Raw genomic sequence first — 24,423 nt, forward strand, 5'->3', positions numbered from 1 at the left:
ATCCAGAGTGATCATGGGCCTCTTGGCTGCATCTCTGATCAGTCTTCTCCTTGTATGAGCTGAAAGTTTAGAGGCACGGCCAGGTCTTGGTAGATTTGCAGTGGTCTGATACTCCTTCCATTTCAATATTATCGCTTGCACAGTGCTCCTTGGGATGTTTAAAGCGTGGGAAATCTTTTTGTATCCAAATCCGGCTTTAAACTTCTTCACATAAGTATCTCGGACCTGCCTGGTGTGTTCCTTGTTCTTCATGATGCTCTCTGCGCTTTTAACGGACCTCTGAGACTATCACAGTGCAGGTGCATTTATACGGAGACTTGATTATACACAGGTGGATTGTATTTATCATCATTAGTCATTTAGGTCAACATTGGATCATTCAGAGATCCTCACTGAACTTCTGGAGAGAGTTTGCTGCACTGAAAGTAAAGGGGCTGAATAATTTTGCACGCCCAATTTTTCAGTTTTTGATTTGTTAAAAAAGTTTGAAATATCCAATAAATGTCGTTCCACTTCATGATTGTGTCCCACTTGTTGTTGATTCATCACAAAAAAATACAGTTTTATATCTTTATGTTTGAAGCCTGAAATGTGGCAAAAGGTCGCAAAGTTCAAGGGGGCCGAATACTTTTGCAAGGCACTGTATTTATAAAGCCCTTTTTACATCAGCTGATGTCACAAAGTGCTATAAAGAAGTCTAAAACCCCAAACAACAAGCAATGCAGATGTAAAAGCACAGTGGCTAGGAAAAACTCCCTGGAAAGGCAGGAACCTAGGAAGAAATAAGGCTGTCAGGGGTGGCAAGTCCGCTTCTGGCTGTGCCGGGATGAGATTATAACAGAACATGGCCAAGATTTTCAATTGTTCATAGATGACCAGCAGGGTCAAATAATAATCAATGACGGGCCTACCCCTGCCAAACAATAACCCGGACAACTCTGGGACAATTGTGCGCCGCCCTATGGGACTCCCAGTCACAGCCAGTTGTGATACAGCCTGGAATTGAACCAGGGTCTGTAGTGATGCCTTTTGCACTGAGATGCAGTGCCTTAGACCGCTGCGCTACTCGGGAGCCCAGCTTGGGATGAACTTCAGAACTGCTGGCAATTGAACCACTCTGCTCTGTCTTCTCTTCTCAGAGCCAAGAAACTCCCTCAGAGAATGGGCTTTGCCTGGCACTCTCTCACACCTGCCAAGGCCTACAACACAAGGCCATGCCGGCTGAGGCTGTCGGTATTAGTTATTCAACGCACAGTCGTTTCACAGGAGCCAGACTGTTACACTCTTGGTCAGGGATGGGCAACTTTGATAGGGATGGGGTCCAAAGAAAACCAGAGCTCATATCTCTCTGAGGATATTTATATCACGTCATATCCCTGCCTGTCTGTCTGTCTAAGGATGTTTTTGTCACTTCAATCCATGCCTGTCTGTCTTGCTGAGGATGTTTCCGTCACATCCCTGTCTGTCTCTCTGACGGCGAGGATGTTTTCATCACATCTCATCCCTGTCTGTCTCTCTGACGGAGAGGATGTTGTCATCACATCACATCCCTGTCTGTCTCTCTGACGGAGAGGATGTTTACATCACATCTTATCCCTGCCTGTCTGTCTCTCTCCGAGACCTGTAGGATGTTTTTATCAGCTGTTATTACGAAGGGTTGCTGGCTGCTGACTCATACAGCTGTCCAGGGACTTTGAGCAGGCAGGGAATATAACTCACCCTGACGGTGGCAAAGAGCTACTCAGAAGGCCAAAACAAAATGCTCTCAGCAGACCACTCAGGGAAAACCAAAGATGAACAACTGAACAGGGGTGACTGTCTGCCAGGCTGGCCCCCTTTAAACTCACAGAAACTCACAGAAACTCACAGAAACAACCATGGACCTTTTCTACGCATGTAGGGCCTGGAGAGAACACCTTGAACAATACGAACTGGACAGTTGTTGCTCCGGTCTCTGTGGTGCTGTGGTGGTCCATCACTATGATGAACGAGCTGCTCTTTGTCAATCCTATTGTTTAGTGGACCATTGTTTATCTATCTGTCTGACTGATGAGGCTGTCAAGGAGGAGACACAAAGGCTAGTCACAGGGGAAACAAGAGGGGGTTCCTGTTCAGTGTCCTACCTGCCCGGAAACCAGAGCATTTATGACCTGAGACAGAAAGCAAACGTGTCACCACCTCGCATGACAGAAACTGGATGTGTACATTTCATAACAAAATGTCTGTTGGAATTTATAAACTGTCCTTTTTGAGAGATACTATTTCTTTCCCTCATATTTAGGTTAGGTCCCTCATTATCCAATTCCTTATTCACCAGACAAGACAATGGTGGAGAAGGCTGCTTGTTTGTGAATCCATCTGGGAAGACGATATTCAATTGTGAGTGAGTAGAACAATGGAGATAATTATGTGGTCTACAGAATAGGGGTGGAATATTATGACAGGAGCCAAGGGGAATTCATAGCGCGATCCAACACGTCGTATCATAGCATAAAAGACACAGACAACTAATCATAGCATGAAAGGTGCGGGCAGGACAATGAAAGCAACAGAAGCCAGTGCTTTATCTGTGATCATCTCACTCTAAGCAAATATATGAAACCCTGCACATTTTGTATGCTTCTGTAACAGCATTGCTTCCCTCCCTCTCCTTGCCCCAACCTGGGCTCGAAGCAGGGTGTAACGGCTTTCGTCTGTCGAAGGAGAAGCGGACCAAAATGCAGTGTGGTGGTTATTCATGTTCTTTAATGAAATGACGAACAAAACAAAGAACAACCGTGAAAACCTATACAGCCTATCTGGTGAACACAGAGACAGGAACAATCACCCACGAAATACTCAAAGAATATGGCTGCCTAAATATGGTTCCCAATCAGAGACAACGATAAACACCTGCCTCTGATTGAGAACCACTCCAGACAGCCATAGACTATGCTAGATACCCCCACTAAGCCACACACCCAACAACACCCCAAGACAAAACACACCACAATAAACCCATGTCACACCCCGGCCTGACCAAATAAATAAAGACAAACACAATATACTACGACCAGGGCGTGACACAGGGGCCCTCTAAACACATCGACAATCAACCTCGAAGCATTATTACCTGCCACTCCACAAAAGCTGGATTATTTTTTATTATTAGCTAAAACTGAACATGTGTGGCGATCTGAGAGATGAAAATCATTTCAAAGAAGACAGGACCCTATGGGCCCTGGTCAAAAGTTGTGCACTATATAGTGAATAGGGTGCAATTTAAAACACAGTCAGGTTCTGTATCTTGTTCCCCTCTGAGTCTCCTTTAACTGTATTCTCATTCATGAATACATCCTGTCCTGCTAATGACAGATGATGAAGAGATGTACATATGGTGACGATAATGAGCACCACAATGTTTAGGAAACAAGCCATGTATTGTACAGCACCGTACTGTGGATCTCACACATTGTCTTCGCCAACGTACATTATGACTACTGCCGAACCTATGAATTTAAGCTTTACAGCACCTATGCAGACTCCTGATCAGCAAAAACAATGTATGGCCACCTTTATGTGAGAAATAGAACACAGAGTAATACCACAATCTGTACAATCACACATTTACGGATACAGATGTAGGATCTTAATTTGATCACTCTTTTGTTGCTGAGAATTTTTTTCCTGCACAGAAGAAAATCCAAATTTGTAGTGTATTCAAGGTTTAAAAATGCTTCTAAAGTTTGTAATTTCCACTTAAAAATGTCGGACTGATTTTCCTAAGACAAAAAGTGTGTCAACCCCTACAAAATATGTAAATTATTTATAATCCACATTATAATTCACATTTCCTGATGCTGTAGGGTTATTTACCTGCTGTATCAAACTGGCTCAAATTAAGATATGGCATCTGAAATGCCGAACACACACGTGTACACACACATAAAGTATACACTCACACTCTTAGAGATAGAGAAAACACACATAAATCCACATTCAAACACACACACACACTCACACTGACCTCACACTTCTCAGAGCAGATAAACCGGCTTAGAGGACAAGTTTTAGTATACATATACAGTGCATTTGTAAAGTATTCAGACCCCTTGACGTTTTCCACATTTTGTTGGATTGGATTAACTTGCATTCCCCCCTCATCAATCTACACACAATACCCCATAATGACAAATCAAAAACAGGATTTGAGATTTTTTTTTGCAAAAATAAAATAAAATACAAAAAATAAGAAATATCACATTTACATGAGTATTCAGATCCTTTATTCAATACTTTGTTGAAACACCTTTGGCGGCGATTACAGCGTCAAGTCTTCTTGGGTATAACGCTACAAGCTTTGCACACCTGTATTTGGGGAGTTTTTCCCATTCTTCTCTGCAGATACTCTCAAGCTCTGTCAGGTTGGATGGGAAGCATCGCTGCACAGCTATTAGGTCTCTGCAGAGATGTTCGATCGGGTACAAGTCCGGGCTCTGGCTGGGGCACTTAAGGACATTCAGAGACTTGTCCCGAAGTCACTCCTGCGTTGTCTTGACTGTGTCCTCTGGCAGGGTCATTGTCCTATTGGATGGTGAACTTTCGTCTGAGGTCCTGAGCACTCTGGAGAATGTTTTCATCAAGGATCTCTCTGTACTTTGCTCAGTTAATCTTTCCCTCGATCCTGACTAGTCTCCCAGTCCCTGCTGCTGAAAAACATCCCCACAGCATGACGTTTAGTGTTGAGGGAGTGATTTGTACCAAAAACGATGCTTTTAGTTTTGGAGATATTTAGCACCAGCCTATTGCTAGTTAAAAAACTGACTGGAGCTCTATATTAAGGGTGTTAGTTATTTATTTTACTGTCGTAGCCGACATGTATACTGTTGAGTCGTCAACCTACATAGAGACACATGCTTTATTCAAGGTCAGTAAAAACAGAAAAGAATAATGTCTCAAGCCGGCTTCCCTGCGGTACACATCCCTGACTGGGATGTCCCATCGCACTCTCGTGACTCCTGTTGCATGCTGACTTCGGTCGGCAGTTGTACGGTGTTTCCTCCGATATATTGGTGCGGCTGGCTTCTGAGTTAAGCGAGCAGTGTGTCAAGAAGCAGTGTGGCTTGGCAGGGTCATGTTTCAGAGGACGCATGGCTCTCGACCTTTGCCTCTCACGAGTCCGTATAGAAGTTCACGAGTCCGTATGGAAGTTGCAGCAATGGGACAAGACTGTAACTACCAATTGGATATCATGAAAAAGGGGTAAAAATTTAAATTAAAGAAAACCCTCTGTGTTCAGTTGTTGGTACCAGGTGGCTTGTCCTTATTTATCTGAATCCAAGATGGCGTAGCAGTCAGGCGTCTTTGTCTTCATCTTGTCGTTTCCCGTGTATATATATTATTCTTCCCATATATTTTGTATATATATATTTTTTTTTTCTAAATCTCAACTTCAACATACTCTCCTGCAACCCACCTCACCCAATGTGGTATGGATCTGCTATTTTCTGTACTTTAGAACCGGAACACCCAACTAGCTTCTTGCTAGTAGTCAGCTAGCCACTGCTAGCAGTCATCAGCTAACCTTTAGCCCGGACAACTCCTGCCAGTCTGCACAGCGCGATTCAATCCAGAGCATACATGAGTTATTTTTCTCCACATCTCCGGATTCCTAACCGCGAGCTCTGGACCTTTTCACCTGGATCATCGCAGCTAGCTAGCTGCTATCCGAGTGGCTACTCCTGGCTAACGTCTCTGTCTCAAAGCAAGCACCAATTATCCTGGAGCTAGCCTATGTTAGACCCATCTCCCGGCTCACTGAAGAGGTCCATCAGTCACTCCTTGGGCTACAATGCCTATTTTGCCGATTGGCCTGGACACCTTTTACTGCCGACACGAACCCCCACCGATCCATCACGACTGGACTACCGACGCAATCCGCCCGAGGAGGTTTTCAACCGGGTCCTCCGTCGTGACATCCCCCCATCTGCTAGCCTGCTAGCCGCAGCCCGCTAACTGTCTAGAGCATATCGGACTGTCAGTTGAAGAGGTCCATCAGCCAATTTCTTTGGCTACAATGCCTATTTTGCCAATTGGACTGGACACTTTTACTACACGAAGCCCTGCCAATCCATCACGACTGGTCTGCAGATGTAACCACAGGAGGGGGCTACAACAGATTTTTCCGTCACGACGTCCAACTAAGGCCCTTCTGCGAGCCCGCTAGCCCCGGCCCGCTAGCTGTCTGAATCACCGTGTCTCCAGCTCGCCTAGCTACTCACTAGACCCCATGATCACTCGGCTACGCATGCCTCTCCCTAATGTCAATATGCCTTGTCCATTGCTGTTCTGGTTAGTGATTATTGTCTTATTTCACTGTAGAGCCTCCAGCCCTGCTCAATATGCCTTAGCTAATCCTTTTGTTCCACCTCCCACACATGCGGTGACCTCACCTGGTTTAAATGGTGTCTCTAGAGACAATACCTCTCTTATTGTCACTCAATGCCTAGGTTTACCTCCACTGTATTCACATCCTACCATACCTTTGCCTGTACATTATGCCTTGAATCTATTCTACCGCACCCAGAAACCTGCTCCTTTTACTCTCTGTTCCGAACGTACTAGGCGACCAGTTCTTATAGCCTTTAGCCGTACCCTTATCCTACTCCTCCTCTGTTCCTCTGGTGATGTAGAGGCTAATCCAGGCCCTGCTGTGCCTAGCTCCACTCCCATTCCCCAGGCGCTCTCATTTGTTGACTTCTGTAACCGGAAAAGCCTTGGTTTCATGCATGTTAACATTAGAAGCGTCCTCCCTAAGTTTGTTTTATTCACTGCTTTAGCACACTCTGCCAACCCGGATGTCGTAGCCGTGTCTGAATCCTGGCTTAGGAAGGCCACCAAAAACCCTGAAATTTCCATCCCTAACCATAACATTTTCCGACAAGATAGAGCTGCCAAAGGGGGTGGAGTTGCAATCTACTGCAGAGATAGCCTGCAGAGTTCTGTCTTACTATCCAGATCTGTGGCCAAACAATTTGAGCTTCTACTTTTAAAAATTCACCTTTCCAGAAACAAGTCTCTCACCGTTGCCGCTTGCTATAGACAACCTTCTGCCCCCAGCTGTGCCCTGGACACCATATGTGAATTGATTGCCCCCATCTATCTTCAGAGCTCGTACTGTTAGGTGACTTAACTGGTACATGCTTAACATCCCAGCCATCCTACAATCTACCAGGTACAACCCACGACCACCCCTCATCATTGTCATATGCTCCCTAAAACACTTCAGCGAGCAGACCTTTCTAATCGACCTGGCTCGGGTATCCTGGAAGGATATTGATCTCATTCTGTCAGTAGAGGATGCCTGGTTATTCTTTAAAAGTGCTTTCCTCACCATCTTAAATAAGCTTGCCCCATTCAAAAAATGTAGAACCAGGAACAGATATAGCCCTTGGTTCACTCCAGACCTGACTGCCCTTGACCAGCACAAAAACATCCTGTGGTGTACTGCATTAGCGTCGAATAGCCCCCGCGATATGCAACTTTTCAGGAAAGTTAGGAACCCATATACACAGGCATTTAGGAAAGCAAAGGCTAGCTTTTTCAAACAGAAATATGCATCCTGTAGCACAAACTCCAAAAGGTTCTGGGATACTGTATAGTCCATGGAGAATAAGAGCACCTCCTCCCAGCTGCTCACTGCACTTGATGCTAGAAAACACTTTCACCACCGATAAATCCACAATAATTGAGAATTTCAAGAAGCATTTTTCTAAGGCTGGCCATGCTTTCCACCTGGCTACCCCTACCCCGGTCAACAGCCCTGCACCCCCCACAGCAACTTGCCCAAGCCTCCCCATTTCTCCTTCACCCAAATCCAGATAGCTGATGTTCTGAAAGAGCTGCAAAATCTGGACCCCTACAAATCAGCCCGGCTGGACAATCTGGACCCTCTCTTTCTAAAATTATCTGCCAAAAATGGTGCAACCCCTATTACTAGCCCGTTCAACCTCTCTTCAAAGGGGCAGACACTCTAGACCCAAACTGTTACAGGCCTATATCTATCCTCCCCTGCCTTTCTAAGGTCTTCAATAGCCAAGTTAACAAACAGATCCCCGACCATTTCGAACCCCACCGTACCTTCTCCGCTATGTAATCTGGTTTCCGAGCTGGTCATGGGTGCACCTCAGCCACGCTCAAGGTCCTAAACAATATTATAACTGCCATCAATAAGAGACAATACTGTGCAGCTGTATTCATCGACATGGCCAAGACTTTAGACTCTGTCAATCACCACACTCTTATCGGCAGACTCAACAGCCTTGGTTTCTCAAATGACTGCCTCGCCTGGTTCACCAATTACTTCTCAGTCAGAGTTCATTTTGTCAAATCGAAGGGCCTGTTGTCCGGACCTCTGGCAGTCTCTATGGGGGTGCCACAGGGTTCAATTCTCGGGCCGACTCTTTTCTCTGTATACATCAATGATGTCGCTCTTGCTACTAGTGATTTTCTGATCCACCTCTACGCAGACGACACCATTCTGTATACATCTGGCCCTTCTTTGGACACTGTGTTAACTAACCTACATACAAGCTTCAATGCCATACAACTCTCCTTCCGTGGCCTCCAACTGCTCTTAAATGCAAGTACAACTAAATGCATGCTCTTCAACTGATTGCTGCCCGCACCTGCCCACCCGTCCAGCATCACTACTCTGGACGCTTCTGACTTAGTATATGTGGAGAACTACAAATACCTAGGTGTCTGGATAGACTGTAAACTCTCCTTCCAGACTCACATTAAACATCTCCAATCCAAAATTAAATCTAGAATCGGCTTCCTATTTCGCAACAAAAAATCCTTCACTCATGCTGCCAAACATACTCTCGTAAAACTGACTATCCTACCGATCCTCGACTTCGGTGATGTCATTTACAAAATAGCCTCCAACACTCTACTCAGTAAATTGGATGCAGTCTATCACAGTGCCATCCGTTTCATCACCAAAGCCCCATATACTACCCACCACTGCGACCTGTATGCTCTGGTTGGCTGGCCCTTGCTTCATATTCATCGCCAAACCCACTGGCTCCAGGTCATCTATAAGTCTTTGCTTGGTAAAGCCCTGCCTTATCTCAGCTCACTGGTCACCATAGCAGCACCCACCCGTAACATGCACTCCTTCAGGTATATTTCACTGGTCACCCCCAAAGACAATGACTCGAACGTATTGCAAAAATCGCTGAAGCTGGAGACTCATATCTCCCTCTCTAACTTTAAAGCACCAGCTGTCAGAGCAGCTCACAGATCACTGCACCTGTACATAGCCCATCTGTAAATAGCCCACCCAACTACCTCATCCCAAATCAAATCAAATCAAATGTATTTGTCACGTGCACTGAATAAAACAGGATACAACCGAATACAAACTTACAGTGAAATGCTTACTTCCAGGCTCTAACCAATAGTGCAAAAGAGGTATTAGGTGAACAATAGGTAAGTAAAGAAATAAAAACAACAGTAAAAAGACAATGAATAATAACAGTAGTGAGGCTATATACAGTAGCGAGGCTATAAAAGTAGCGAGGCTACATACAGACACCGGTTAGTCAGGCCGATTGAGGTAGTATGTACATGTAGATATGGTTAAAGTGACTATGCATATATGAAGAACAGAGGGTTCGCAGAAGCGTAAAAGAGGGTTTGGTGGGTGGTGGGACACAATGCAGATAGCCCGGTTAGCCAATGTGCCGGAGCACTGGTTGGTCGTGCCAATTGAGGTAGTATGTACATGAATGTATATATAAAGTGACTATGCATATATGATGAACAGAGAGTAGCAGCAGCGTAAAAGGGTTGGGGGGGCACACAATGCAAATAGTTCGGGTAGCCATTTGATGACCTGTTCAGGAATCTTATGGCTTGGGGGTAAATACTGTTCAGAAGCCTGTTTGTCCTAGACTTGGCCCTCCGGTACCGCTTGCCATGCAGTAGTAGAGAGAACAGTCTATGACTGGGGTGCTGGGGTATTTGGCCATTTTTAGGGCCTTCCTCTGACACCGCCTGGTGTAGAGGTCCTGGATGGCAGGCAGCTTTGCCCCAGTGATGCACTGGGCCGTACGCACTACCCTCTGAAGTGCCGTGCGGTTGGAGGCCGAGCAAGGCCGAGCAACTGTCGTACAACCGGTCAGGATGCTCTCGATGTTGCAGCTGTAGAACCTTTTGAGGATCTCAGAACCCATGCCAAATCTTTTTAGTTTTCTGAGGGGGAATAGGCTTTGTCGTGCTCTCTTCACGACTGTGTTTGGACCATTCTAGATTGTTGTTGATGTGGACACCAAGGAACTTGAAGCTCTCAACCTGCTCCACTACAGCCCCGTTGATGAGAATGGGGGCGTGTTCGGTATTCCTTTTCCTGTAGTCCACAATCATCTCCTTAGTCTTGGTTACGTTGAGGGATAGGTTGTTATTCTGGCACCACCCGGCCAGGTCTCTGACCTCCTCTCTATAGGTGATCAGGCCTTCCACTGTTGTGTAGTCTGCAATCTTAATGAGGGTGTTGGAGTCATGCCTCCCCATACAGTTATTGATTTGTTTTGCCTCTTTGCACCCCAGTATCTCTACTTGCACATTCATCTTCTGCACATTTATCACTCCAGTGTTTAATTGCTAAAGTGTAATTACTTCGCCACTATGGCCTATTTATTGCCTTACCTCCCTAATCTTACCTCATTAGCACACACTGTATATATAATTTTCCATTGTGTTATTGACTGTATGTTTGTTTATTCCATATGTAACTCTGTGTTGTTGTTTGTGTCACACTGCTTTGCTTTATCTTGGCCAGGTCGCGGTTGTAAATGAGAACTTGTTCTCAACTGGCCTACATGGTTAAATAAAGGTGAAAAAAAAGTATTTATATATATTTTTTAATATATAACAGCAATTTTCTCACCTCTTCCACACCTACATTGTGGAACTCACAACTACAGTGTTTGCCTTTCATTATTTGGCCTTTATGCGTGAATATGAAGGCTCATCGTTTGTTGTTTGCATGTCATGCCTAGGTTTGCTGAACTTGGTTGGCAATATCAAAGGGTTTTGTTATGAACAAGCCATCTGCCTCAATGAAGGATGGAGCCGAGTTTATTTTTCATTTAAAGTAGTCCTGAGCTTTTTTCTAGCATTCTTTGTGTCATTTATCTTTGTTCCATAGTATAGTTCCTTCTCCTTGTTTAGTTTAGTTACGTGATTTCTCAATTTACTGTATGCCTACACTGTAGCCTGTTGGTATGTGTGGGCGATGCACACAAGACAGAAAAGAGCTCTCTCTCTCTCTCTCTCACACACACACACACACACACACACACACACACACACACACACACACACACACACACACACACACACACACACACACACACACACACACACACACATACACACTTCATGTTGCCATGACAAAGTGAAAGCGTGAGAACAGGAGAACATAAAAGCAATCAGTAGCTGAATCCTGGAGAGGAGGTTTATTATGACACAGCTCTTAAACACCAAACCAAACAAACACTGAATACCACATGCAGCTCGACATGAAGCCATGCCAAGCACTAAGCATGTAAATAACTCCCATGTACAGTGCCTTGCGAAAGTATTCGGCCCCCTTGAACTTTGCGACCTTTTACCACATTTCAGGCTTCAAACATAAAGATATAAAACTGTATTTTTTTGTGAAGAATCAACAACAAGTGGGACACAATCATGTAGTGGAACGACATTTATTGGATATTTCAAACTTATTTAACAAATCAAAAACTGAAAAATTGGCCATGCAAAATTATTCAGCCCCTTTACTTTCAGTGCAGCAAACTCTCTCCAGAAGTTCAGTGAGGATCTCTGAATGATCCAATGTTGACCTAAATGACTAATGATGATAAATACAATCCACCTGTGTGTAATCAAGTCTCCGTATAAATGCACCTGCACTGTGATAGTCTCAGAGGTCCGTTAAAAGCGCAGAGAGCATCATGAAGAACAAGGAACACACCAGGCAGGTCCGAGATACTGTTGTGAAGAAGTTTAAAGCCGGATTTGGATACAAAAAGATTTCCCATGCTTTAAACATCCCAAGGAGCACTGTGCAAGCGATAATATTGAAATGGAAGGAGTATCAGACCACTGCAAATCTACCAAGACCTGGCCGTCCCTCTAAACTTTCAGCTCATACAAGGAGAAGACTGATCAGAGATGCAGCCAAGAGGCCCATGATCACTCTGGATGAACTGCAGAGATCTACAGCTGAGGTGGGAGACTCTGTCCATAGGACAACAATCAGTCGTATATTGCACAAATCTGGCCTTTATGGAAGAGTGGCAAGAAGAAAGCCATTTCTTAAAGATATCCATAAAAAGTGTTGTTTAAAGTTTGCCACAAGCCACCTGGGAGACACACCAAACATGTGGAAGAAGGTGCTCTGGTCAGATGAAACCAAAATTTAACTTTTTGGCAACAATGCAAAACGTTATGTTTGGCGTAAAAGCAACACAGCTCATCACCCTGAACACACCATACCCACTGTCAAACATGGTGGTGGCAGCATCATGGTTTGGGCCTGCTTTTCTTCAGCAGGGACAGGGAAGATGGTTAAAATTGATGGGAAGATGGATGGAGCCAAATACAGGACCATTCTGGAAAAAACCTGATGGAGTCTGCAAAAGACCTGAGACTGGGACGGAGATTTGTCTTCCAACAAGACAATGATCCAAAGCATAAAGCAAAATCTACAATGGAATGGTTCAAAAATAAACATATCCAGGTGTTAGAATGGCCAAGTCAAAGTCTAGACCTGAATCCAATCGAGAATCTGTGGAAAGAACTGAAAACTGCTGTTCTCAAATGCTCTCCATCCAACCTCACTGAGCTCGAGCTGTTTTGCAAGGAGGAATAGGAAAAAATGTCAGTCTCTCGATGTGCAAAACTGATCGAGACATACCCCAAGCGACTTACAGCTGTAATCGCAGCAAAAGGTGGCGCTACAAAGTATTAACTTAAGGGGGCTGAATAATTTTGCACGCCCAATTTTTCAGTTTTTGATTTGTTAAAAAAGTTTGAAATATCCAATAAATGTCGTTCCACTTCATGATCGTGTCCCACTTGTTGTTGATTCATCACAAAAAAATACAGTTTTATATCTTTATGTGTGAAGCCTGAAATGTGGCAAAAGGTTGCAAAGTTCAAGGGGGCCGAATACTTTCGCAAGGCACTGTACATAAATCATATGTACTGGGCTGCTGTTAAACTGTCAGTTTCTTCAGCATGTACATGTTCTTACTGCACTGCTACTGTTTCAGCGGAGACGGAGCAAACGGCCAGATAGAGTACTGTTGTATTCGTGCCGCGATTCATGCAATTCAGAAACAGTGTGAAGGTGAGTCATTCGATACTCCATACAGACCCCAGAGGCACAAGTAGAGGAGTACAGATACAAAAGGTAATGCTCTCATACTGCAGAGTGCATCATGTGCCGTGCTGTTACTACCTATAAACCATGTGAATGTGTTGTGCTGTTACTGTACTCCCCTTGAACTCAGCCTTCTAACTGGGCCGACTCGTCATGCTGATGGACAGGCTGACATCTGTCACTCAGATGGGGGTTTGGATACACAGTGGATGAGATTGAGATGCTTACTGACTACATGTGTGTCGAGGTGGGACGGTACTGCAAGGTCACAGACTTACTGTGTGCGTGTGCGTGTGCGTGTGCGTGTGTGTGTGTGTATGTGTGTACGTTCATGTGACTAAAATGTAAATGTTAGTCTCCTGTGTTCTCTGTTGTGTGTAGATTAGAGCCAGATCAGAAGCAACCATTGAGCCATTCTATTCGGTGGTACACTGTGGAAATTGAAAACAATGCTGTTTACATTGAGGTATAAAAAGCGTTTACTCCTCTCACAGCATTCATCCTGATTTAACCTCTGACTATGAGGGGTTCTGCTGAAGTGTGTGTGAGTGGGCTTGAAGTTACGGTGTGGCTGCAATCACTCATTCTCCCTCTCCCTCCCTCGCTCTCTTTCTCTCTCTCTCGCTCTTTCCCTCTCTGTCACAGACACTGCATCAAGGGTAGATGATTAATTAGTCACAGCTTTAGCTGCCTGTCTGACAGGTGTGACGTGGAGGTTACAGGTGCTTTGATTGTTCCGCCACTCTGACAGCCCAAAGAGATGAAACAGAGGGAAACAACTGTCTGAATCAATAGGTGCTTGTTGCTGACATGGCTCCCCTTCCTCTGTCTGTCTCTTTGTCACGGGAGGAAGACAAAAGGGTGATGTCGCCGCTGCCGTAAGTAAAGAAGACCCCTGCCGCTCTCTCCTCTCTCTTGGGCGGCGCAGCGTTTAGCTCTCTGTAGGGCTCTCTGTTTGATTCTGAGACTTAAGCTAGACGAAGCTACTCGGAGTCGGTTGGGAATATTAATATGAGGACTGGGTAAATCCTCCGATCAGACATACAAAGCTCTTTCTTTTCTGCTCTCTGTCTCATTCACTCTTTCCGTCTGTATTTGCTCTCTATCGGCCCTCTCCCCTTCTTTTATTTTTTCCCTCTTGCTCTGCTCTCTCTATGTACTGTATCTCTCTCGCTCTCTTCCACTCCTTCTACTGCGCTCTCTCTCTCTCCCTCTCACGCTCTTTCTCTCGCTCTCTCTCCCTCTTATGCTCTCTCACGCTCTCTCTCTCCCTCTTGCTCTGCTCTCTCTATGTACTGTACCTCACTCGCTCTCTTCCAATCCTTCTCCTGCGCTCTCTCTCCCTCTCACTCTCTCTCTCTCCCTCTTGCTCTGCTCTCTCTATGTACTGTACCTCACTCGCTCTCTTCCAATCCTTCTCCTGCGCTCTCTCTCTCTCACGTTCTCTCTCTCGCTCTCTCTCTCCCTCTTGACCTGCTCTCTCTATGTACTGTATCTCTCTCTCTCTCTCTCGCTCTTTCTCACTCTCTCTCTCTTTCTCTCTCACGCTCTCTCTCTCGCTCTCTCTCTCGCACTCTCACCCTCTTACGCTCTCTCTCTCACACTCTCTCTCCTTCTCTCTCTCTCTCACGCTCTCTTTCTCGCTCTCTCTCTCGCACTCTCTCTCGCGCTCACGCTCTTTCTCACTCTCTCTCCCTCTCACGCTCTCTCTCTCGCTCTCTCTCTCTCGCTCTCTCTCCCTCTTACGCTCTCTCTCACACACTCTCTCTCTCTCTCTCTCCCTCTTGCTCTGCTCTCTCTATGTACTGTATCTCTCTCTCTCTCTCTCTCTCTCTCGCTCTTTCTCACTCTCTCTCTCTTTCTCTCTCACGCTCTCTCTCTCGCTCTCTCTCTCGCACTCTCACCCTCTTACGCTCTCTCTCACTCTCTCTCTCTCTCTCACGCTCTCTCGCTCTCTCTATTGCACTCTCTCTCGCACTCTCGCTCACGCTCTTTCTCACTCTCTCTCCCTCTCACGCTCTCTCTCTCGCTCTCTCTCTCGCTCTCTCTCCCTCTTACGCTCTCTCTCACGCTCTCTCTCTCTTTCTCTCTCTCCCTCTTGCTCTGCTCTCTCTATGTACTGTATCTCTCTCTCGCTCTTTCTCACTCTCTCTCTCTCTTTCTCTCTCACGCTCTCTCTCTCGCTCTCTCTCTCGCACTCTCATCCTCTTACGCTCTCTCTCACTGACAGGTGTGACGTGGAGGTTACAGGTGCTCTCTCTCACGCTCTCTCTCTCGCTCTCTCTCTCACACTCTCTCTCGCACTCTCGCTCACGCTCTTTCTCACTCTCTCTCCCTCTCACGCTCTCTCTCTCTCGCTCTCTCTCCCTCTTACGCTCTCTCTCACGCTCTCTCTCTCTCTCGCTCACGCTCTTTCTCACTCTCTCTCTCTCTCACTCTCTCTATCTCTCACGCTCTTGTTCTCTCTCTCTCTCTCTCTCGCTCGCTCTCCACTCCTTCTCCCTCTCCCTCTCTTAATCCGGCTTTCAAGGGCTGTAGTCTCTTATAAAGTATCACTTTACCTTGAGTAAGATGGAAATTAACGTTAATCTCCATTACAGTAGGAGGATGGTTCTAAATGAGAGCATGCTCTTTTTTACCGTCAATATCACAAGAAAAAAGACACTACCAGACCTGTCATGTACTTACCCAACAAAAACATCAAAATCACCAATGGTTCATTATTTCGGCCCATGGTGGTCTCACTCTCTCTCTCTATCTCTCTCACGCTCTCTCTCTCGCTCTCTCTCTCGCACTCTCACCCTCTTACGCTCTCTCTCATGCTCTCTCTCTCTCTCTCTCTCTCTCTCTCTCTCTCTCTCTCTCTCTCTCTTGCACTCTCTCTTGCACTCTCTCTCGCACTCTCGCTCACGCTCTTTCTCACTCTCTCTCCCTCTCACGCTCTCTCTCTCTCTCGCTCTCTCTCGCTCTCTCTCCCTCTTACGCTCTCTCTCACGCTCTCTCTCTCTTTCTCTCTCCCTCTTGCTCTGCTCTCTCCATGTACTGTATCTCTCTCTCTCTCTCTCTCGCTCTTTCTCACTCTCTCTCTCTCTTTCTATCTCACGCTCTCCTTCTCGCTCTCTCTCGCACTCTCACCCTCTTACGCTCTCTCTCACGCTCTCTCTCTCTCTCACACTCTCTCTCTCCCTCTCTCTCTATCACTATCTTGACTTATTGTAATGAGACTATGTTGGTACCAAAGCCCTCTAACATTACTCCATTTTGTGTCTTGTCTCTTCAGAGGGAGGTCAGATTAACAACACCGTGGGCCAGCCACACCCCTACCCTGCTTTGAGCCAGCTGGCTCATGTCTATGAACAGCAACAAACTGGGAAGGAACTCAACAAGTATGCCTCGCTCAAGCTCGTCGGTGAGTGTCTGCTCCTATCTGCTTTGTCCTGCTTTGTTGACGCTGTCTGTGTCTGTAGAGGCCTGGGTTCGACTAAGTAAGTAAAGCCGAGGACGAGTAAGCCTTGTTCAAGCCAGAACGGCCCAACAACTAAGTAGAGTATACCATTATGTATACAGTCGTGGCCAAAAGTTTTGAGAATAATCTTCACAAAGTCTGCTGCCTCAGTTTGTTTGATGACAATTTGCATGTACTCCAGAATGTTATGAAGAGTGATCAGATGAATTGCAATTAATTGCAAAGTCCCACTTTGCCATGTAAATGAACTGAATCCCCCAAAAACATTTCCACCGCATTTTAGCCCTGCCACAAAAGGACCAGCTGACATCATGTTAACACAGGTGTGAGTGTTGACGAGGACAAGGCTGGAGATCATTCTGTCATGCTGATTGAGTTCGAATAACAGACTGGAAGCTTCAAAAGGAGGGTGGTGCTTGGAATCATTGTTCTTCCTCTGTCAACCATGCTTACCTGTAAGGAAACATGTGCCGTCATCATTGCTTTGCACAAAAAGGGCTTCACAGGCAAGGATATTGCTGCCAGTAAGATTGCACCTAAATCGACCATTTATCGGATCATCAAGAACTTCAAGGAGAGCAGTTCAATTGTTGTGAAGAAGGCTTCAGGGTGCCCAAGAAAGTCCAGCAAGCGCCAGGACCGTCTCCTTAAGTTGATGCAGCTGCGGGATCGGGGCACCATCAGTACAGAGCTTGCACAGGAATGGCAGCAGGCAGGTGTGAGTGCATCTGCATGCACGGTGAGGCGAAGACTTTTGGAGTATGGCCTGGTGTCAAGAAGGGCAGCATAGAAGCCACTTCTCTCCAGGAAAAACATCAGGGACAGACTGATATTCTGCAAAAGGTACAAGGATTTGGCTGCTGAGGATTGGGGTCAAGTCATTTTCTCTGATGAATCTCCTTTCCGATTGTTTGGCGCATCCGGAAAAAAGCTTGTCCGGAGAAGACAAGGTGAGCGCTACCATCAGTCCTGTGTCATGCCAACAGTAAAGCATCCTGAGACCATTCATGTGTGGGGTTGCTTCTCAGCCAAGGGTGTGGGCTCACTCACAATGTTGGCTAAGAACACAGCCATGAATAAAGAATAGTACATCCTCCGAGAGCAACTTCTCCCAACCATCCAAGAACAGTTTGGTGACAGTTTTTTCCAGCATGATGGAGCACCTTGCCATAAGGCAAAAGTGATAACTAAGTGGGTCGGGGAACAAAACATCAATATTTTGGGTCCATGGGCAGGAAACTCCCCAGACCTTAATCCCATTGAAAACTTGTGGTCAATCCTCAAGAGGCGGGTGGACAAACAAAAACCCACAAATTCCGCCAAACTCCAAGCATTGATTATGCAAGAATGTGCTGCCATCAGTCAGGATGTGACCCAGAAGTTAATTGACAGCATGCCAGGGCGGATTGCAGAGGTCTTGAAAAAGAAGGATCAACACTGCAAATGTTGACCCTTTGCATCAACTTCATGTAATTGTCAATAAAAGCCTTTGATACTTATGAAATGCTTGTAATTATACTTCAGTATTCCATAGTAACATCAAAAAAAAATATCTAAAGACACTGAGGCAGCAGACTTTGTGAAACTGAATATCTGTGTCATTCTCAAAATGTTTGACCACAACTGTACACTACATTTCATAAAGGGTTTCTGTATATTGCCCACTTTCGCTGAAGTTAAAGACCGGTGGGTGTCTAATATAAAATTCTCACAGTCACAGTCCAAAACAGAATCAACTTGTTTGGTGATTGACATTCTGTACGTTCCATTCACTGACGGCATATTTGATTTGAATAGAGCCTAAACCACTTTTCAATTTCAATACCATAATACATACGAGCCAAGCATACAATAATTTATTTGAGTAGAAGTCGTGCTGAGTCTTCTTCTTTGGTATGCTAAAGGCAGCTCCCCCAGAAACAAAGTGATAGGATCCATCTGGCTCTGAGTACTGTATAATCATAGTCACTACCTCTGGAAAACACAACAGCACGGGAATGCAAAATACCCACATCTCATTCAGATGTTAAATGTAGGAGTAAAGCTCTTAATTTTAAATGCAATTCCCAATCCATCACTTTACCATTCCATCCCTGACTCATTTTGAACAGATTGTTGTGATTGTTTACACAAAGGCACTCCATTATGCTGGGGCATTCAGAGGGAGTAGAGAAGATGAAGTGTTTTTCTGTTTTCTGTTTATGCCACACAGTTTATATAACCATTAGCAATTCAATCTGAGACAATTAAGAATGGGAAATGTTGACTGATATGGCCCATGTCTCCTATGTTTGACTAATAAAGTGAGCTTGGTAGCTTGGTATTCATGAGGCTATCTGCATACTGGAGGAGGTCCACAATACCAGCAACTTTTTTAGAGACACCTATATTTGCTTATTTTTCCTCCTCCTCTTTACTCCCCTTCTTCCTCCTCCTACCCCTCCTCTTCCTTCTCCCCCTCATCATCCTTTCCCCCCCTCTTTCCCGTGCTCCTCTCCCTCGACCTCCAAGCCTAATCTCAATTTGATTCTCCTTTTCTCATCTTCACCTTTCCGCTCCCCAGGACTCTATCTGATTTAATGTCTGTAATAGAGGGTCTCCCACCCCCAGTATTCAGAGCCTTGACTACAGCCTAACTGATAGCTTCTCATTCTAGAGCCGCTCTCCAATGAGATGGCACAGGAGCTATTTTAATCTGCTTTAGAAAGGAATGGATGCACAGTCCCAAGAGACCATCTCCATCTCCTGGAGTCATGAACCGATGATATGCACGTGGAGACGCACAATAACGAGGGCAGCCGAGAGGGACAGAAAGAGAGAGAGAAAGAGAGAGGCACAGAGACAGACGATAAATGGTGTCTTCATTTGAGCTGTGTTATTGCGAAACTTTAACTGAGCACTTTTTCTTCTCTCCTCCATATTGCTCTGCCCTTATTCCACTCATCACAAGTGGCCTAAAGGAAAGAAACACTCTAGTTTGAAACCACAGTGTTGTTTTCCCCTTTTTTCTTTAATTGCCTTTCTGTCACATTCCCAACGGAAGCTACAGAATCCTTAGGCTGAGAGCTGATAAGCCACAATTCTGCAAATCAATATCTATCTGTACTGTCCCCAAGCGAATCTATAAGGTCACGCTATTGGATTTTAAAACCAGACATGGAGAGACGGACTAATAAAAGGGTACCCAAAACGTAACCCTGAAGACGGTTTGGATATCTCTATCTTTCACTGGAGCAAATGGCCAATTACTATGTATGGCATTGCAAATGCTTTTGTGTCTCACGACTCCACCACCCCAATACCATAGAGACCAACAGTTAGGCTATCTCGGGCATTTCTCAGATACTATTGTAGCCTAATTGGAGTTGACACATAATTTAGTCCCTACAGTCCCGACGCCAAGCATCCACATTTGAATTGTTTTTGTGTGTCTGTGGCCTTTTGTGACGGTGGAACTTACTCTGTCTGTCTGTAGTTATTCTGTTTCTCATCACGTTTTCCCTGTGAATGTGTGTGTGCCGTTGAGCTGACTGTTGCTAGATTGATTTATGTGTCGCCTGACTGAGTTTGATCCCAGAGGGAGTTTTCTTGCAGCCAGGCAGACAGGCAGACAGGCAGACGGGAGGCGAGCTCACAGTTCACAGTGCCTCGCCATGCCCTCCTGGCTCGTTTTCCTGCACTGGAAGGAGAGCAGAGCGATAAACTAGATGCATAGTTGCAGCGGCAAGTCAAACTCCCCTAGTATGTTAACTTTATCTTCAAGGATGTGAAAAGCGAAAGGCCATCCACCTTAACCTAAGAGTCACACTAGGATGCTTATTGCTCAACAGCTAAGGTTAAAGATTAATGAGTGAACCGGGGAATGTGAATCACCCAGTAAAAAGGACACATTTCTCAGTGATAAGAGCGATTACAGATTGCCGACATGAACGACAGAGAAATTAATGAGGTCAATTAAACGTGAATAAATTGATTAATGTAGGCTAGCTGGAGGGCACAGGTCTCGGGAGACAGGAAGCATATGAGGCAGAGAATGCTATAGCCTAAGACAACGTTCACCTGCCTAGAAGTGTCCTCATATCAATTGATCAGCAGAGTCCAATTTAAATTCTCCAAATTTACGGTATTTACATTACATGTGTAGAAGTAGTAGCCTGTGTCTGTATTATATCATAGGGTTTCAACCAAGCAGTCTGTGTTAATTTGATGGTTGGAGGCTGTCTGGGTGATTCCTGGGCCGTTGGAAAGTTTGAGCGAAATATAATTCCTTCTGAGCAAGTTTCTCCTCCAACAGGGTGAATTAGAAAACATGTTTTATTTCAGACTCAGTGCTCGATAAAGGAACTAACATTTGTAATAAAGTTTGGAATGTACCTTGAGAACGGCATGGCTGAAGTATGTGGATTCCTTATGATCTGAACAATGTTCCATGTTTGTTTTGGTATGGTAATTACAGTAGGGGAAAGACCCAGAGTTAAAAGTAAAGGTAAGTGCACAACCAGAGATGACTTTTGGGAGCAGAGGCTACTAAAGGTGCTACAGGGTAGTATTACTGTAGTGTTATGAACTACAAAACATCTTAAACATGTGAATCTGCCTCTATCTCCATGCAGCGGCCAAGGCCAACGGTGACTTCTACAACAAGCGGCGTCTGATGGTGGAACTGCCATCTGAAGGCGGCCTCCCCCTCCAACACATGAACGCCATGCGACCTATGAACGCCATGACCAACAACCCTATTTCCCACAACCCAATTAATAACCCCACCATGACCCACAATCCAATGAACAACCCTATGGCCCACATCAACCCCACTGCCCACATCAAGCCCATGGCCCACAACAACCCCATGGCCCACAACAACCCCATGGTCCACAACAACCCCATGGCCCACAACAACCCCATGTCTCACAACAACCCCATGGCCCACAACAACCCCATGGCCCACAACAACCCCATGGCTCACAACAACCCCATGGCCCACAACAACCCCATGGCCCACAACAACCCCATGGCCCACAACAACCCCATGGCTCACACCAACCCCATGGCCCACAACAACCCCATGACCCACAACAACCCCATGGCCCACAACAACCCCATGGCCCACAACAACCCCATGGCCCACAACAACCCCATGGCCCACAACATCCCCATGGCCCACAACAACCCCATGGCCCACAACATCCCCATGGCCCACAACAATCCAATGGCCCACAACAACCCAATGGCCCACAACATCCCCATAGCCCACAATCCCATTAATCCCATCAGCCCCCTGGGCTCTCTGGGCCCAGAGCCCGTGGCCACCTACATCACAGAGATGCCCAGCAGCTTGCCCATTCTATCCAGCACCCACCAGGGCTCCACCATGCCAGCTGCGCCCAAGCAGAACGCACAGAAGCCCCAAAGACTCAGCAGCAGTGGCTGTGGTGGTGACAGAGTCAGTAATAAAGGTTCAGGAGCCATGACTATGTCCAGCATGACTAGAACAGGGACTTTCCCGGGGCCTCACCGCCACACCGGGACGGTTCCCGGGCCTCACCACCAACAACAACACCACCACCAACATCAAGAGCAACAACACCACCCACTGGCCTACAGCTCCAACACCATCGCAGCCCCCAGGGGGATGGTGGGAGGGGTGGGTCTGAAGGGCTGGGACGGGACTGAGACGGTAGGCAGGAGGAAGGGTTACGGCTCCAAGAGGCCCCAGTGTACTGCGGAGCAGATCAACAAGCTGCACAGTCAGTCCCGCTCCCAGAGCCACAGTCAGCACTTCCTGCCCACTCAGCCTTACTTTGTGACCAACAGTAAGACGGAGGTAACTGTGTGAGAGAGTGGGAGAAGGGGACGAAGGTTGCCCAAAGCAGAGTCACCCAATAGACAAAGAGGGAGAGGACAGAGATGGTGGTGTGTAAGGCCCAGGTTGTTTTGTGTCTTTCTGGGAGCGGGGGCCAGAACAGTGCATCCTGGTGGTGTGGCAGTGTGCTTGCGTGTGCCGTCCAGTATGAGTGTGTAACTGCACATGTGACTGTCAGTCAATCCTACACAGATCCTCAGTCAGAGGGCAAAGGGGGCGGGATTGTATAACCATGGCAACGTCCAACAGAAGTATCAAATTCATTGTGTGTGTTATAATATCTCCTGTGTAATGACAACATTATCGACCAATGACAGTGAAACGTGAATCCAGCAACAGCAAAAGGAAACATGAGATTGCCATGGATTGCATTACCAAATCTGACAAGCAATATGAGATCTATGGACACCACAACAGCTGGGGCTAAAACATTGAGCAGGGAAACGACAAACTGTGGGGAAAGGAAAAGACATTCATTAAAGAGGCTCTCTCCTACAAAGCCATTGAATCAGCCACAGTTTTGGGGTTATGGGATATGGCTACGAACATTATGGGCTTTGTTCTGTGCTTGTAGCCTTGAGAAGTCTCTTGGTCATCAACACAGAGAATGGAGGCTGTTGTCCTGTATATTTGATGTAGAGTACTTGATCACAGCTGACCCGAAGGCAAGGAGGCTGAAGCATCATCTAGAGGATAGTACTGTACTCCTGAAAGACACATTAGTCCCAATGCTGTTCTCACATAGAATCAGAGAGAATCTGTGATCCAATATTTAAAGATGTGACTACAGACCATGGCCATCTGTAGTGATACCAGCAAGCTTTTATATTCCCCTTTTTCTCTCTCTTTCATTCTCTCTATCCCTCTGAGAAAAGGCAACCTTCAGGTAAAGACAAGGTAAAGAGAGAGAAAGTGGTTCTGAATTGGTTTTGTTCTACAGTGTATGGCGAGGCCCTTGATAAGAACTATGAAACCCGATTGAGAGATATCCCTCACCTGTATTATTGCGACACAGTATTGTGATTTATATAATGTACCAACATTTGTATTTCTGTTTGTATTTTTGTATGACTGTGTCCTCTTGACCTTTGGCCATCTCTTCACTCTGGTGTTTGTGGAAAATACTGTTGCTAGGGCATCCAAATATATAATGGTCTAAAAGTAGAAGATAAAACCTCTTCAAGCAAATCGAACAGTAAAATCTATACAAGCTGAATTTATAGTCCCATTTCATCCTACAGAAAGCATACTGCATTCATGTACTTATTGTAAACATCCCCCATGTATTTCTGATTGTAAACATCCCCCATGTGTTTCTGATTGTAAACATCCCCCATGTGTTTCTGATTGTAAACATCCCCCATGTGTTTCTGATTGTAAATATCCCCCATGTGTTTCTAATTGTAAACATCCCCCATGTGTTTCTAACTGTAAACATCCCCCATTTGTTTCTGATTGTAAACATCCCCCATGTGTTTCAAACTGTAAACATCCCCCATGTGTTTCTGATTGTAAACATCCCCCATGTGTTTCTGATTGTAAACATCCCCCATGTGTTTCTGATTGTAAACATCCCCCATGTGTTTCTGATTGTAAACATCCCCCATGTGTTTCTGATTGTAAACATCCCCCATGTGTTTCAAACTGTAAACATCAACC

The 24,423-nt window shown here is 45.6% G+C and overlaps 1 protein-coding gene across 1 annotated transcript in view; it reads left to right on the top strand.

Annotated features, from left to right (window-relative positions):
• Positions 1–24,167, top strand: part of shisa9a (shisa family member 9a) — a 47,743-nt gene extending 23,576 nt beyond the window's left edge. Inside the window, exons 3-4 of the mRNA XM_064950521.1 lie at positions 16,716–16,844; positions 21,515–24,167. Coding sequence (XP_064806593.1) covers positions 16,716–16,844; positions 21,515–22,737 — 1,352 coding nt within the window. The 3' untranslated portion in view covers positions 22,738–24,167. The remainder of the gene's footprint in view (positions 1–16,715; positions 16,845–21,514) is intronic.
• The last annotated feature ends 256 nt before the right edge of the window (positions 24,168–24,423 follow it).

This window comes from Oncorhynchus masou, chromosome 31, assembly GCF_036934945.1.
Source record: "Oncorhynchus masou masou isolate Uvic2021 chromosome 31, UVic_Omas_1.1, whole genome shotgun sequence".
Classification (NCBI taxonomy): domain Eukaryota; kingdom Metazoa; phylum Chordata; class Actinopteri; order Salmoniformes; family Salmonidae; genus Oncorhynchus; species Oncorhynchus masou.